General features: G+C 35.0%; 2 protein-coding genes and 1 long non-coding RNA gene across 4 annotated transcripts in view; 2 read left to right on the forward strand and 1 right to left on the reverse strand.

Moving 5' to 3' along the window:
* The first annotated feature begins 1,429 nt into the window (after positions 1-1,429).
* On the forward strand, positions 1,430-3,101 carry LOC128669531 (clavesin-1-like). The gene is made up of 6 exons (XM_053744433.1): positions 1,430-1,637; positions 1,889-2,039; positions 2,117-2,221; positions 2,350-2,497; positions 2,613-2,829; positions 2,906-3,101. Exons 1-6 carry the CDS (start codon positions 1,514-1,516, stop codon positions 3,058-3,060), a joined length of 900 nt encoding a protein of 299 aa, XP_053600408.1. The 5' UTR covers positions 1,430-1,513; the 3' UTR covers positions 3,061-3,101.
* Positions 3,102-5,719: 2,618 nt separating this feature from the next.
* Positions 5,720-15,812, reverse strand: LOC128669352 (uncharacterized). Its single transcript, XR_008404634.1, has 3 exons — positions 15,721-15,812; positions 14,796-14,926; positions 5,720-5,987 (listed from the first exon to the last, which is right to left on the reverse strand). It is a non-coding gene; the product is annotated as an uncharacterized LOC128669352 (long non-coding RNA).
* The window catches only part of LOC128669351 (semaphorin-2A-like), a 46,468-nt gene continuing 41,862 nt past the window's right edge, over positions 11,942-16,547 (forward strand). Inside the window, exon 1 of one of the 2 annotated variants that reach the window (XM_053744116.2) lies at positions 11,942-12,524. In XM_053744116.2, coding sequence (XP_053600091.1) covers positions 12,392-12,524 — 133 coding nt within the window. In that variant the 5' untranslated portion in view covers positions 11,942-12,391. The remainder of the gene's footprint in view (positions 12,525-16,547) is intronic. The other variant, XM_053744115.2, reaches the window with a different exon arrangement.

Below are 16,547 nucleotides of genomic sequence, written 5' to 3' on the forward strand. Positions count from 1 at the left end.
TCGTACAACGGAGTACCTACTAATTCCATAGTCAGTATAACTTTTTTATCTCGTAGTTTCTGGTTTCCAAGACCACACGAAGTATCTACTAATTCCATGGTCCACAACCGGGAATGGTCCATACCATAGATTCAGAGAGGGTCCATACCAATGTTACGGTACCTTAAAAATTGTAAAATAGTCAGGATAGGTGAATTTCACCCAAACGGAATCAATGTTTACCTTATTTCAGTTTAGCTGAGCATGTGGAACTTGGGCGCAACATTCCATAGACATGCTCGCACGAGGGACAGGGTCGCGTCGCCTTTGAAAATGCTTGGTGGACCGTGAGCTGCTCGTTCAGGCATCGGCGAGCCGCTCACCAGTCCATAATGAGTTTACACGGTGAGCTGGCATCATGGAAACTCGGGCAAGGACGAAAATTTATTTGGTTTTAATCCATAAATATAATCCACATGTAAGGATTTGTTATGAGCGTTAATATACTAGATGTTTTTATTGTATACTAGCGGGCCGTTCCGGCTTCGCTCGGGATATCGCCATAATATCTATGACGTAGACCTTCCTCAGGAATCACACTATCTATTAAAAACCGCAATAAAATCCGTTGTGTATTCTAAGCATACATCGGGACAGACGGACAGCAGGGAGCGACTTTGTTTTATACTATGTAATGATTAGCTTTCGCCCGTGGCTCTGCCCGCGTGTATTTTATTTATTTTTCTGGGATGAAAGGTACCTTATATTCTACTTAGTACTTCAAACTACATGTATGCTAAATTTCAAGAAGATTGCTTGAGTAGGTAGTTAAAGCGTAAAGAGGTAACAAACATTACAAAAATACTTTCGCATTTATAAATATTAGTTAGGATGGGACTTAGTACGTAGGACTGCATGATTTTTCCATCATAATTCAAATCTACAAAATATTATCAATTGATATAAAATAGGTATTGCTTGCTAGCTGGCTCTAGTTTCGGTGCCTGCTGTTGCCAACGAGTGATACAAAAATTGGCACAATGCTTAGCGACGACGTTTAATTAAATAGGTCGCGTGGATGCCTCCTATTTGATTGCTTTGTTTGTTTGTATTAGCATATGTTTGCAGTTGTAAATTATCATTATTAACATGAGAATGATTTGGAAAATGTGTGATTTATCTTCTACGCCTTACCTGGTTATAATAACGAAATAAACAAAATAACCCATTTAACAAAATTGACTTCTAAAATGATTATTTATTTCACACACAATCAATATATTTTGCCAAGTTAGTTTCTGAAGAAAATTGGGTATGAGTATAATTTTAGGAAATTCAATCATTGAGTTTAATATAAAGAAGCTATTGACGTCCGACTGGCTATTATCAAACTGTCAATAAGAATTTGACCTTGCACTAATTTGAGGCGAATACGGAGCACAAGCATAAAGTGCCCCATTCATTCAATCAGTCTCGAACATCACTGTCGACAAGTGCATGGTGAAATACGACTTGTATGTATATTTAGAGAAAAATGTCAGCGCAACAATTTCCCGTGCAAAAAGAATATGAGAAAAATTCCAATATCAACCCTAAAGATATACAATCAATTAGGGAATGGTTGCTTCAACAACCCCACCTTCCACATAACATTTCTGGTAAGAGAAACCTATTGTTTTGATTGTTTTATATTTGTGCCCATAAATTTAATTTCAGCTTTACTTTTAATATAGGTCCACAAAAAAGTAAAAAAAGCTTTTACTCGTTAAAATTTTCTTTTGACTGTTCCAAACGTTCGCAGCTTAGTTCAGAGCCGCCATTCCCAATGATTCTAAGAGGCCTTTTCTATGTAGCACTTCTTTATGTAGATTTTGAATTTAAAATGGATTTGTTATTGTGTTGTATTCAGAATTGGAGGTCATTTTGGCGTACCATTCATGTGAATGTGAACTGGAGTTGACAAAACGGGTGATTGACCTCAACTACACTCTGAGAACAATGTTCTCTTTCTATTCAAATAGAGACATAAACAAGTCCTTGGAAGTAGCTCTAAATACGTGGTGAGCATTGGAAGTCACATGTTATTTCGGTTATTTTATTCCATTTGTGTCATATAAAGAAGATTGCTCGTTTACAGGTTGATAACACCTTTAAGTACTCCGACGTCGAAAGGACATCGAGCTATCTATTGTCAATTGCTGGATGAAGATCCAAGCAAGTCTGTGTATAGTGTTGTAGTCAGGTAAGATTAAGAATGGGATATCAAATGAAAAAAATTAAAATTTACTTAAAATATTATTTTAATTTATTTAACGTATCTATAAGAACAATCATTTTATCATTGTTTCAACTTAATATTTTCATTTTCAGAGCCTTTATGATGGTGATGGACCTATGGCAATATGAGGAAGGTACGGCCCCGGGCACTGTTCTGATTGTAAATATGAGCAAAGTGTCGCTGGCACACGTTGCAAATATTGACGTTAACGTGGCACAAGAATTCTTCTATTTTTTACAGGTAATTAGAGAATTAAGCCTATTTTGTGTCCCACTGCTGGGTAAAAATATTATTTTGTAATTATTGTTCTTTTATAGTTGTATTCAGTATGTTTCATTTTTGTATTTCTTTGCAGGAGGCTATGTTTATTCGCCTTATGGAATTCCATTTTATTAACGCTCCAACATTTGTAGATAAACTTTTAAATATGATAAAACCTTTAATGAAAATGGAAACATACAATTTACTTAAAGCTCATACTGTGGGCTCCACTAGTTTAGAACAGTATATACCGTTAGATGCTTTGCCCATAGAAGCGGGTGGAAAGAATAAACACAGCCACGATCTTAGAGGTAAATAATTATATTAATGTTTTGGAAAAAAACAATGCACAATCAGGTAAAAATATCATTGTTTTTACAATTTCAGATGATATTTGGAATAAAATAAAGGAAAATAAAAAGTTTTATCAAGAGGAGTCGTTAAAACGAGTAAACGAATCACGTCGACCAGAAGGCCCTAAAACCATTAGTTCTATATTTCCCGGTGTCGATGAAAATTTTAAAAATCTTAACATTGACTAGCATCAATACATATAATGAAATAATAAAACCTTTATACTGAATTGTAACTCTATCATTTCAAATAGGACAATCGTACTAAAGAAATATTTTCTTCTTTTCCTGTATGTAAGTAATCTAGTTACAATAGCGGGAACTTCAAAGCTATTTGAGCATTACTTCGTTTCCGGACGGGGCGAAGGGAAACATGCGGAAAAACGATGACGTGACGAATCGTCCCGAATCGACCGGATCCGGATAACGGATCCTTCCACTCAATCAGCGGCCAACGGAGCTATTCTTGTACAAATTAGATAACTTCCAAGAATGACATGAAAAGTGAATGTTCCTGCCGAATTTGATTAGGCATTTTTAAATACAATATAAAATTATTGATACAGTCCAAATTATATTTGTATATCACTCAATTTTTGTTAACGGTATACATATCCAGTTCCTTAATGAAAAATATTCATATATCCAGTTCCTTAAAATAAATGAATTATATATAATACTGCATATGTTTTCTTACAACCATTCATAATAAACAAGCGTCGAAGACGAAATATCTTAACGAATATAACTTATATATCTTAATATAACGAATTATCTTAGAAATAGGGAAATTTTGGAGTGGAAAGTTCAAAAATATTTTGGTACAAGTATTAAAGCCATTTTGGTGGATTCCAATGACAGCAGTCGAGGTCGTTCGTGACAAGAGGAAATAGATTCTTTAGCTCCTCGCCTCGCGGTGCCAAGGAAATGTAGGTAACTGACACAGACCCAGAAAATATGCAGTTTTATTTTCATAGTACATGAATTTTTTCAATTTGGACCAAACTACAAAAATATAACACGATCGCGGGCACTCAACAGAGAAGAAAGAGTTTGTCAAGCACAACTTCCTTTTTTAAGATCTGCGAATTTAAATAACGTAATCAATATTTTGAATATGGAACTGAAACGTGGACTCCGGACATGGACAAAGAAGCTCGTCCATAATATCCAAGTGGCCCAACGGAAGATGAAGCGTGTTATGTTTGGAATTACACTGATGGATTGGGTCCGAAATATCGAAATTCGCAGGCATACGAAATTTCCAGGGTAAGCTGAAGACTTTGCTCAGTGAAAGTGGAGATGGGCGGGTCACATTAGCAGGAGAGAGAATGGAAGATGGAGCCGGGCGGTTGTTTGACGAACAGGGCCGATAATATAAGTCATATAATGGGAAGCACATGGTTATGTAGTGGTCAAGACCGTAAGGAATGGCGTATGTACGAGGAGACCTACACCCACCCACCACAATGGTAAGTAAGAAGAAGAATCAATATTTTGTCATGAAAAGATAATGCATCTTGTATAAATACAATTTTGAGTAATTTACCTCCAAATTGTTCTGAGAATACAAACAACATAATTTTCTGACAACTTTTGCAATTTCACTCAATTAGGATGAATGTTAAAAATAATAATGATTACACAACTTTAATTTTTAAAATATCCATTATGCCGTAGGCGTAGACGTCAAAAAATTCTATTAAAAGTTTCCATCTAGAATATTTGCGAACTCAATTCAAATTCTCTTTGCTGAAAAAGTTTAGTGAGTAAACTTCATTTAATTTCTCGGTTTTCGTTATCACTTGAATCTTTGCAAGAATTTAGGTGCGCGCGTTCGATGTCGTGAGAAATGAATTTTGTAATGTATGTTTTAGATCGGTGAATAGTTTGAAAATGTTCCTTAAATCGCATTGTATTGATACAATGATGCCGTCGACAATGGCGTAATGGTTGAAAATAAAATACCTAAAGTTGCGCAGCAATCGGAGCGCCATTGTCCCTAAATACGATACAATAGAAATTCGGATTTAGCGAAAAGCTTGCATTTACTTGTAGATAACAGAGCTGAGTAGTAATTTTAACTAATCTTGGGGTTTGCTTTGTAGCTGCGCATACGTAGACGGTCGTAGCATTGGAAGTTATTTGTGCAAAAAAACTAAGTAAAAGATTTGAAAATTTTGTATTTTTATGTAAATACAATAGAAAACGAAAAAGTAGATACTGATAATGTTACACAAATCACTGAATATTTAGGTATAGGAATGAAACATGAAGAAACAAACTTGGGATAGCACGCTACTTCCCGAAATGACATTGCCTCCAAACCCTAGCCTGATTCAATTATAATGAGCGTGCGGTCACTTAGTTACCGTTTATTAATGTGGAAGGACCAAGGTTTCATCCCATCTCCCATCTCCTTGCATAAACGATGTCTCGCCCACGTGAGCCCCGGGCGGCGTTGGCGAGCCTCTTACATTATTATACCTACTTAAACAATTATGCTGACGCATTTACTTTCTGCAGTTTAATATTTGATCAGGTTCCTATATTGTCTATAAGATTCTTTAATATATTCATAGGTCACTAAAATTATAAATGCTTGTCACGCTTCCATTGCACTGGACCGATTTTAGTGAAATTTGGTGTGACACTATGATAAAGGTCTGATTGCGAATGTGGATAGTAAAACTGATCACAATCAATATTTATGTTGTTCTCTGAAAATTTACGGCGTTGCTGAAAGAAACTGCTCAACTATCAGATAGACGGAAGAGAAAAGTAGGTACGAAATGCTTTTCAGTTGAATCTGATTAAATAAAACATATAATAAAAACAGCTGCGTATATTTATCAGAATTTAAGTGTAAGAAAGATAACCAACAACAAAAACTAAATAGTAGTGACAATAAAATGGTCGTAAATAAAATGCTTTAATACTAAAAATCGGCTGCAGAATAAAGTGCATGTGCTGTTACATAGTAAATAATTCCGGCGCTCGCTCCGCCATCCACACTTGCAATAAAACGAACAATGCAATTTAGCTAGAGCTGCATTCATACGATGGCTCCTCTGTAAAAGTTGGCTATTTCAGCACCCGTCGATTACTAACGCAGCCTATAAAATAAAACAAAGCAAATCAAACTCTGTATAATTATTCAAAATTCATATTAAACTATGTTCATTGAAATTGCAACTGGATAGATAAAGCTCTAATGAAGTCTTCTAAATTTTAAAAAGGAAAATTAAATTAAACTTGTCTTTACAGGGTCTTTACTTTTTAAAAAATCAATTGCTTTCTTCCTTTAAAATCACATACCACAAATATTTTGTCCACATAGGTATGTGACCCATCAGACTGCAAGTAATACTTGTTTTAGTATCTACCTTCATAAAAGCTACAGTAGATGTGAAGTCGCGGACTGCCCCATAAAACGGAACATTGGACAATACACGACATAGTTCCTCATAAAATGCAGACATGTCCGATTTGTGGGAATAGCGTATAAAAATTTCAAAGAGTGGCATGCGCGTGCACCACTGTCCGCGGCCGCATCGCACGCCGCTGCATAAAACATGCAAATTGGACCACTTCGCTGGTGTGCCTAAGTTCAGTTTTACACTTTTATGTAAAATTGAGGTCTATCAGTCATGTAAATATTGTTAAATGGGGGCTTTGACTCACCTCTACGGCCTCCACGCGTTCCGACCTACGTTTTGTTATTATGCTTGGATCTTTTGTATTTTATTCAAATTTAAAATAAATGCTAACTAAATGTGTCAACGTGACAAGAACTCATATGATTTTATTTTAAATGGTAATTTAATACAAACAGATAATTCTGTTTTACCTGTAGGCTTATATGGATTAAATATTTTTTTGAATAAAAGATTGTAAATTTCAATATGTGTCAGTTTAGTTAACAAACACATTGCATCAACTAAAAATAACAGCTTACCTAAACTCTATTTTTCTTATAGGTCTTATTATATAAATAATCTTATACTGATACCTAATATGTGTAACTAATGAAATAACTGAATGCGTAAAACTCATAAAGTATCTTTAATTAGAGTTAAAATTGAACTGTGTCATTAATTTCGATCGCAACAATAGAAAATTGAAGGCATGCAATTGTTAGTGATGATTGTTTCGCCCTGACTGAATGGCAAACCGTAATAATGAGCTGTAGTATTTAATGAGTGCCCATATTTCAGCCTATGAATTTCTAAACTTATTGTTCATTTCTGTCATTTGAGGCGGTGTTTTGTTTCTACCTATAATTATAATGGATGTAATTATATAACTTCCGTGGTAGTAATTCAAATTGAAACTCTTTAACTGAAAAAGATAGAAACTCTTTAAAAATACAACTACACATACAGAAAACTATTATTTTTTTGCATTGCTAGGAGTAGCCGAGTATTTTCGTCTGTTTTATATTAATCAGTTACATGAGCGTAAGTTAATAAACTATCGTAAGGTAGTTTTGTTATTGAACCCATTTAAGTACCATATCGGCGTATATATTATTTTTTAAAAAAATTGTTCATTTTTTTATAAAGGTATCAACGTGTTTACAACGTGTTTAAAAAATTGATACCTAGGTATTTACTAAAAATATTTATTTTCAGCCAGACAAATAAAATGATTAAATTTTAATTGAATCGGTTTTAAAGAGTAGAACTGAAACTTTGTTCTTTGTCTCGTGACCCCTACGGCGCGGCGGCGCGCCGGGAGTGGACCAGATAAAGTTTGTGCTGTCTGAGGTAGCGGACTGTGGATTCGACAAAATAATTACAGTCCAGCAGGCCTACCATCAACTCTTACGGAACGATTCGAATGCAACTCAGTTCAATTTAGGAACCTAAAATGAATCGTATTCATACAAAAAAATATGTACGATGCAGATCAGTTTAGGTCCTGAACTGCATCGCAATAAGAGATGATGGTAAGCCCTCAGAAAAACTCATGTGATTTTTGATCTCATATTTTCTTCGAGACGACCTCAGCGTGGTCGTTAACACGCTCGTCTGCTATCTGCAGGTCCTGGGTTTGATTCCCAGCGTAGCAAATTTTTAAAGTTTGATCAAAGGCATAGTCACATTTGTTGTGGCACATTTGTCTATGGTTCTGGATGGTTCCCGTTTCTGGATTAGTGTCCATCAGACTCAGAATACAAGCTTAGTGCTTAGTGTGGACCATGGATCAAAAAGGAGAGTGGGAATAAATTGACTAAATAACAGTGAAAACTGCATCAAAATCCGTTGCGTGGTTCAAAAGAAGAAAGTTTAGATAGAGACGGACGAGGAGGGCGATTTTGTTTTATATTATGTGGTGATGATATCTAATAGGTAATTTTGCACGTATAACGAAGAAATTAATTACATAGTACTTTATTTATTAAAAACTATAAAATGTAAATGAATGCTCTAAGTATCCCTTCTTAATATATATATTACTTTTAAAAAATATATTTCGAGATTACAACTTCGTATTTTTTACTAAACGTTATTTCTGTAAACTATAAATTTCTTGTTCTGTGAGAGTTCTGCGCACGTCTCATCAATTTTGCTCACCCCGACTAGCCCCTTGATTTGCAAACGTTTGATCTACCACCATCTTAGTAACCTGTGAATACATGTTATAAAAATACTACTTCATTATTAAAATCAAATTTAAAATACCACAATAAACAACTCAAAAATATACCTATGTATATTAGCGCAGCATTGCACAAACGATGTTATTATATAAAGTGCAGCTGTCCGTATTCATATCTAAGCTTTTTACGATTGCTTGATTTCAGCACTATAGTTGTAATCATAGAAATTTTATTACCCCTAGGATTCTATTCAGAAGGCTTTGTAATCTTGTTTTTATATGCCCATCCAGTGTGAAGCGTTTTTATTTTTATTTTCTTTAGCACCTGTATTTCAGCTTATTAATCTTCGTTTATTAATTTACATACGTACATTGTTGTGCACTCACTCTTTCATATAACAGAACAATATGGGTGGACTTAATGCTAAAAGCATTGTCTCGAATCTTTGGGTTGAGGTTTTATGTGGGTGTAAAACAGAGAACACTATTTATTATAGGTATACGACATGTTTACTACGAGTATATTTTGCATAAAAACAAAAGACTGCATCGTAATTATGATTTCTTTTGTTGATCTATCAAGAGATTTTGTATTTTCTTAGAAACTTTTGACTTCGAAATCAAAATCAAAATCAAATCATTTATTCAGAAATTAGGCCTTCACAGGCACTTGCATGACGATGATTGCGGTAGCACAAAAAGCGATTGGTCTTGTCCTCATACAATACTTTTTTTTCCACAAGTATGTATACGATTGATTTACCATTAATTTTATCTATGGATTTACCTATACGTTACGATGTAAATAATTGTTCGTTGTTAATAAATTAATTCGTACTGTACAATACTTTACATATCTATTACCGTATGCAATGTTATGAATTTTGTTAAAAAAGCCGATCGAATACACCATGATTGTTTATTGAATAAACACGTATGTTCAGAACACTAGCAGTGTGGCAGCGCACTGATCATTGGAATGCAATATGGAGGGATGAGAAAAATTACTACTACGTTGACGTCAGTTTTATACTATGGTTTTATGTTACAAAAATACTGGAAAAAATTACAAAACAAACTTTAGATCTCTTCAAATAAAGGCATCGGTAAATTTAATCTACAAGCGGCTGGTGATAATGTCGTTATCCTTACTGCTATATTCAACTTTATCTTCCGATTATTCTCCAGTTTTCTTCTAAAGATTTTTAGAAAAAAACTGGAATCTGTCATTATTTATCATTTTGAATAGATTAAACAAATATTTTCTTGTTACTAATTAGATAAGTTTAGTTTTCATAGTAGAAGGATTAAGAATGGGATTGTGCCTATATTGTTATATAAATTACCTACCTATGTACAAACAGAACTTGATAGTAAATAGAGATGATTCTGTAGTATAATTATTTTGAGGCTGGCATTGTTTATCGTTGCACAATTATGTCGGGATTGGCGCTCGCCGCTCAAAACAAATTGAATGTATTAACTGCCACACAACTTTGTACACTACATTTTATTATACGGGTATTTTGCATTCTTTAATTGGTTTTGGTTTTAGAGGCCGGTATCGGCATCGCAAATTGTCGTAATTTGATTTTAGAGAAAATCGTTAATCGTCTTACTAGTAACGAGACATGAAAGTAAGTAAAATAAAGAAGTTTACATAGAAAATAGGGAGAGAAAATTATTATACATATTTGTATTATATGTGTAAAAAGATAAATTGACGAGACTACCAAGAAGTTTTTTCTATCAAATTAAACAAAAGCTAGGTTCTACATGAATCAAGTATTAGAAAATAAATTCACAAGTTTTATTGTAATTTTCCGATATGAGTTGACGTTCGATGGAATCGAACGCTGAAGTGCTATGACCTTTCTCCTTTAATGGATACCGAAAACCTCCGTAGCTTTTATGCGAAAAATCTTTCGGAAAATAAATGATTCCATACCGTATGTAAATCGGACTCCGTCGAAAGTTTTTATTGAAAAACTTGAAGAACTGATGAAAATGGGGCCGCAACGTTAAGATCTCTCCGCGCTCCTTATGAATGTGATACCGAGTTTCAAAGGTTCTTAGTATAACTTACTGTTCAGGCATAAAAATACGATACCCTCCATATTATTTCAATTTAATGGAAAATATTGAATATTCATTAGCAATTTTAGGAAGGTTCAATCAAAATTGTTAAGTAAACAGAGGTCACAAAGTCAGTTAATAATTTGTGGAAATTGTACGCAAGGGGTGAGAAGATAATTAAGTTATTTAAGATTAATTAAAGGCGGAGTGAGTGGGCAGCGGACATAATATTACAAAACGGTGGTACGGAAGATGGTACACTCCCGAAATAGATCCGAAATTATGATCCGATTAATTACTTGCGTAAACAAACACATGTCACGTTAGGATAGTATTATAGGGTATGTCATATCATGGTTACGACAAAGTTCAATTTGAGATGTATGATATACTCGTAGATATATTGTCTTTGAAATTAATTTTTAGTAAGTACTTTGAAATGACTTATCTCTATCTTCACTTATCCTTTACTTCAGTATTAACAAATAAATTGTATTTAAGTAATAAGTATCATCTGTACCCGCTTTATTTTTATTATACTCTAGCAAGGTCCAGGCCAAAAGTTGAGTAATTGATAAACCTGACACGTTTGTTCGTAATCAGAGTTGTTGTTCTAAAACTAATATTATAAATTAGCTGTATATTGGTATCGCGTCGCTAATGTTAAAAAAAAACAGCCTTTTTATCAATGAAAAAATAATAATAAACATATACTTAAAGACAAATAATACAGATTTATAGAGAATGCCACAGAGGTCGTTGAATATCGCTATACATGTATTGCTCTAATATTTGTATTAAATCCGCGAGGTAAAATATCGTAGTGCGAACCGTATGTTAGAACTTGATAAAAGAAAGAGGATATTTTACAAAATAATTTAAATTCCATATTAACCGAAGTAAATGCGATGTCTTTTAAGAATTACGGCAGTAATTTACTGAGCACAAGAATACAATAGTTATAACCATGTATCACTCACGCACTGAACTATATTTTTTATTAATAAACATATACAAAGAAAAAATAAACTGCTTACTTCCTTTTGCGTGTCTACAAACATAAAAGTTCCTCATGCGTATCCTAACGAAAACATAAATTAGGCAAATTTACTACGCATTATAGAGAGCATCCCCCTCTACAATATGTTCGTAACGATACCGGGGGTCAATGCGCAGAGGTCTCCCCGCATCGACAGAATTGTGAAAACTTTTTAACTTACAACTTTTCCTTAAACGAGTGGAGTGAGCGAGATTTTTCATTCAGAGTTTTAGTGGTACGAGCCGTTTGGTGGCGCGCCGTCTTTGTCTATCGCAGGATACAAGTCGGAGGGCAGACATAGAGCTTTGCCGTTGTCGAGCCCGCTGCGGGAGTCGCGCGTGCTTCAAACTATACTCGGTGACGGTCGGTCCTTCGCTGAGGCTCGACTTCAGTTCTCGTCAGTGCGATGCCGGAGGCGCACGCCGCGCCGGTCGCCCGCCGACACTACGTTACGAACATCGCGACGATACTTCTTTCCCAACTAATAAATCAGGAGAGAACGTACCCCACGAACAGATTATAAGTCGATATGAGATAACAAGCGCGCGGCGCGACCGCCGTGATTAATCACTGAAGTCCGTTCAACTCGAATGATCAGAACGGAAGCGTAATCTTAGTTTCGGTTTAGGAGCGCGTATGTAAACAGACAAACATTGTTGAAGTTTTCCGGAATAGTTTGTTGACTTGAGGTTTACAATCGGGTGCATCGGATGGACGATTGTTAGCGGATAATGAGTTTCGGGAGCGAAGTTGTTTAGTAGTTTGTGTGTTGGATGTGCTTGAGGTAGGATAGTGTGCGCGATGGGAGGCGTGGAGTGGACTGCAGGGGTGCTGTGGTGCGTGCTGGTGGGGGTGGTGGCGGACTCCTGGACGGCGTACCAGGAGCAGCCGTGCTGCCGGCCGGTGACCCACCATCGGGTCCGGCACCACAGAGGTGAGTCACACATTTTCTACTACTTATCTCTATGTGTAAACGAACTGAGCCACTCGCAATCGCTGGTAAATATTTTAACAATTACTAACGGATCCGCACGGTTCACTTAACGCGTCGCTTCACATTAAAGAGCGGTCGTTATGAGTCATTCATTGTAAATAGTTGAGTTTGAAATTTTAAAAGATAAAAAATATATAAATGGTTTTGTTTTGCCAACATGACTTAGATGAAGACTTCTGAAAATTTGCTGTACTGTTTAAATTTTGTATTCGGATTTAATAAATTCATTTTTGAATTATGTCTTCAATAAGCAATGTCTTAGTTGTAATATGTATTCCAAAAGAAATCAAAAATATTCATAACATAAGGTACAAGGAAAATGTCCGAATATGGGCAGGATTTTGTAGCAGCTTATAGACCTTGTAGGCTACGAATGCTACGAGACATAAGTTGCCATATAATATTAAAATAAACCAACACCGCATAATAACAACCATTAGGTATGGTTCCGGAGAGGAGGCATCGAAATGAAGTAAAAGTTTTAGTTTTCATATTTTAATTTAGTACCTACTAACCAGATCTGCATTCTCAGGAACGTCTGATAAATATTAATTTTAACATGACGTGATAATGTTCTTCTGGTAAATCATTATAATACTTATAATGTTTTTGAAGAAAATAAAATACCGTCAATAACTCGTAGGATAATGATATTGAATGAACTTAATGCAACACTATTGTTGTACAGAATATTCACTGCAGCAAAAACAAACAGCTCTTTATAACTGGCATCGTTTGCAAACTATTTATGGGGCAATCGGCGATACCAGGTCATCATGATCGGAACGTGGGTGGTGTAAGTAAGTCGTATCCACAGGGCTGTGGATGTGATATCCGTTGGCACGCGATCTAGTGTTTATTCGCCCTCTCGATCGCCCGCCGGAACCATCAAACGGGACTCACGCACGATACCTGAATAACAGCATGTTGACAGCCCTAACAGCCTGCCCCCGTATTAGTTATATCTCGTGAGCCATATATTAGGGTGGTTTTATTTCATTTCATCAGGATGATTCATAACTTTTTAATACAAAGTTATAAAAGAAAATCTGAAATCGAAAAATTGCAATTTGGATTAGCTTTACACTACGTATGTACGAGTATTTGATCTTTCACAAGAATTACTTATAGTCACTTGATTAACAAGTCGCTATACTTTTACAAGTACTTGTTGTTATGTCCGCATTCTTTTGCACATTTCCCACTTCAAGTAGTGGGGGAGTATTTTAATTATACTGAATGATTCTCCCTTGTTGAATTCCTTTTAGACAGATCTTTAGGCAGTCATTAGTAAGTACAAACATTCCCCACTGACGCGTCGTCGAGATAAAAAACGCACCATATTAAAATGCTTCGTCGTCGCATCGTATCTCACTATCCTATTACCATTCTTTCATTATAATTACTTACTTCGATTTCTTTTAAGTAATGTATGCAGTGTCAGAACCATTAATTGTGGCAATTACATTTTAGTATTGAGTTATCCGTACCAATTATCAACTCAACGTTATTAGCATAAATATACAGCGAGGGATTATTTATTATTATAGTTTCAACTGACATACGAACACAACTAGGCACGGCACACATAATAAGAATTCGTTATGGGGCATTGCAAGAAGTTGGAGCAAAAAATATATGTGATGGGCAATGGATCCCAAACACAAATTATAGAGACTAATAGATGCGAAACTTGGGATAATTTACACTACAATCTGAAGATTTTCTTAGTAAGAAGAAAGCAGAAAGTGATTGAATACTTAGAAATAATTGTCTCTTGTATAGTAGTTTTTATAGATCATTAATTTATTTGCTTGTACTGCTATACTACTAAGTACAGTACATGTCGGTCAAGTATCAATTATTACATTATTAATTGTTACGCTCCACGGGACGAAGATAAGTAAATAAGCACCTAGAAGTCGTACAAACTTATATTAATATTTTACGTTTTCGGTAGACTTTGCCACCAAATAAATTTGAAAATTTAAAAATATTGAAGAAAAAGTACTACAGATTTTTTGTTTCCTCTGTCTGTTTGTATTTTAAATAACTACCTTTTTATATTAGCAGTATTAAATAAATATATTATTTAACAGGCAATACATTTTTTTATCACAGTAATAAACGTAATTTCGCACTTCTATTCGATCGATCTTCTAGGTTTAATTTTGTCATCAATCTGTAGTTTAAATATTGTAACTCACTTACCTTTCTATATTATGTGTATTTGTGTCCCAACTCCCAAGCCTGATCTTCGAGGGGGACGGGGAGAGAGCGGAGAGGATCAGTGCAAACCGGCTCTGCGCTCGCGCAGGTAATTGACTCGGCTGCGCGGCTGGCTAAATTAAGTTATAAACGAGCTGGTATAATCGGAACATAAGCGACTCTCGACAGTTTTATTATATCGTTGGCGCTACATCATTCTGCCGGAATGCGGTAATACATAGGTACGCGGATTAGAAGACTTTAGAGAAAATTCTCGGTAAACCGCCAATTTATGAGAATAGTTTGGATAAATTTTATATTTTGATGTGAAATACCCTCGTTATATATTCTTACATATTATAAAACAAATTCCTCTGCCGCGTCTGTGTGTTCGCGATAAATTCAAAAACTACTACACGGATTTTCTTGCGGTTTTCACCAATAGATAGTGTGGTTCCTGAGGAAGGTTTAGGTGTATAATTTATTATGTTTTTACCCGAAAGAAGACGGGGCGGGCCACTAGTATTTTTTAAAATAGTACTTTATGTTATACAAAAGCTCAGTAATTATAAAAATCTCCTAAGTACAATAGATGGGTTTTGTGATGGAGTTTATCGAAGTTTTATCAGTCGTTTATCATCCGGCTGTCATCCAGCGAAGGTCGAAACTATTAGCCATTGTTAGTAATTAGAGGTAATTAGTGTTCCCACAGTTCACAGCACACTGTAACAGCCTGTGATAAAACTTGTTGATCACAAGAGAGATATTAGAAACACCTAGGTACTTTTCTTATTTTATAATTAGAAGAAAACTTTTAATGTTAATTCCAGATGTGAGAAATAGATCAGCAAATTAAAAAGCATCTACAAAAATGTAATGAGTATATTAACAAATTTGCATTGAATTTTATCATAAATGGAATAGTTACCAGCAAAACACCGCACGGACCAACACAATGAGCTCGCTTGGCGTGTGGTCCGCTGCCCAGAGCAGGCGATCGCTCTGACAGCACGCCGCTTGATCTTATCACACGTTATATAAACCTATTTACTATGAGCACGTATAAAGGTATTAGATACCGCTATTCCACTCCTAAATATCTACGCGCCAGTACCCAGCTACGTGTTTCAAACAGGGCTAGCAGCGTGCTCTATATACCAGAGTTTAAATAAGTTTCTTAACTATATTGAAATTCAATTTGTAAATATTACAAAATGTATCATCGAAAGTATGAAATTTCGATGCAAATGAAAAAAGTAAAGAGATGATAATATATTATGAAGAAAAAGTAAAGTATGATATGGGAAAATAGTATTATTCACGACATATCGTCATTATGTTCATAGAAGTAATAATGACAAGACATGTTATTTGCTAGTACAGAGCCTACCTATATGCAAATCTATCGGCAATACAATCCTATAAATATACATTAGTTGAGTAAGCGGCAACTACAAAGTGATTAAACAGTAATATTTGTCAGTTGATGAAAGTTTTCATAGACCGTTATTTGTTGGACACCTTGTGGGAAAATTTGCATTCTAGTTGTACTATGTGTTCGTATGTGAAAAAAATAAGCAAATTCATTTCAATGAAATTGCCATATATCTCGTTCTGTTCAATCCACGTATACCGACAACAGCAGCTTTTCGGAAATAGCAAGAATAAATGAGTGTAATAAAGTAAATAAATAAATTGATAAATAAAATTCTTAGACATATTGGTTAAAAGAAAAAAAAAGCGTAGTGAAGAGAG

The sequence above is a fragment of the Plodia interpunctella genome, chromosome 4, assembly GCF_027563975.2.
Source record: "Plodia interpunctella isolate USDA-ARS_2022_Savannah chromosome 4, ilPloInte3.2, whole genome shotgun sequence".
Lineage (NCBI taxonomy): Eukaryota > Metazoa > Arthropoda > Insecta > Lepidoptera > Pyralidae > Plodia > Plodia interpunctella.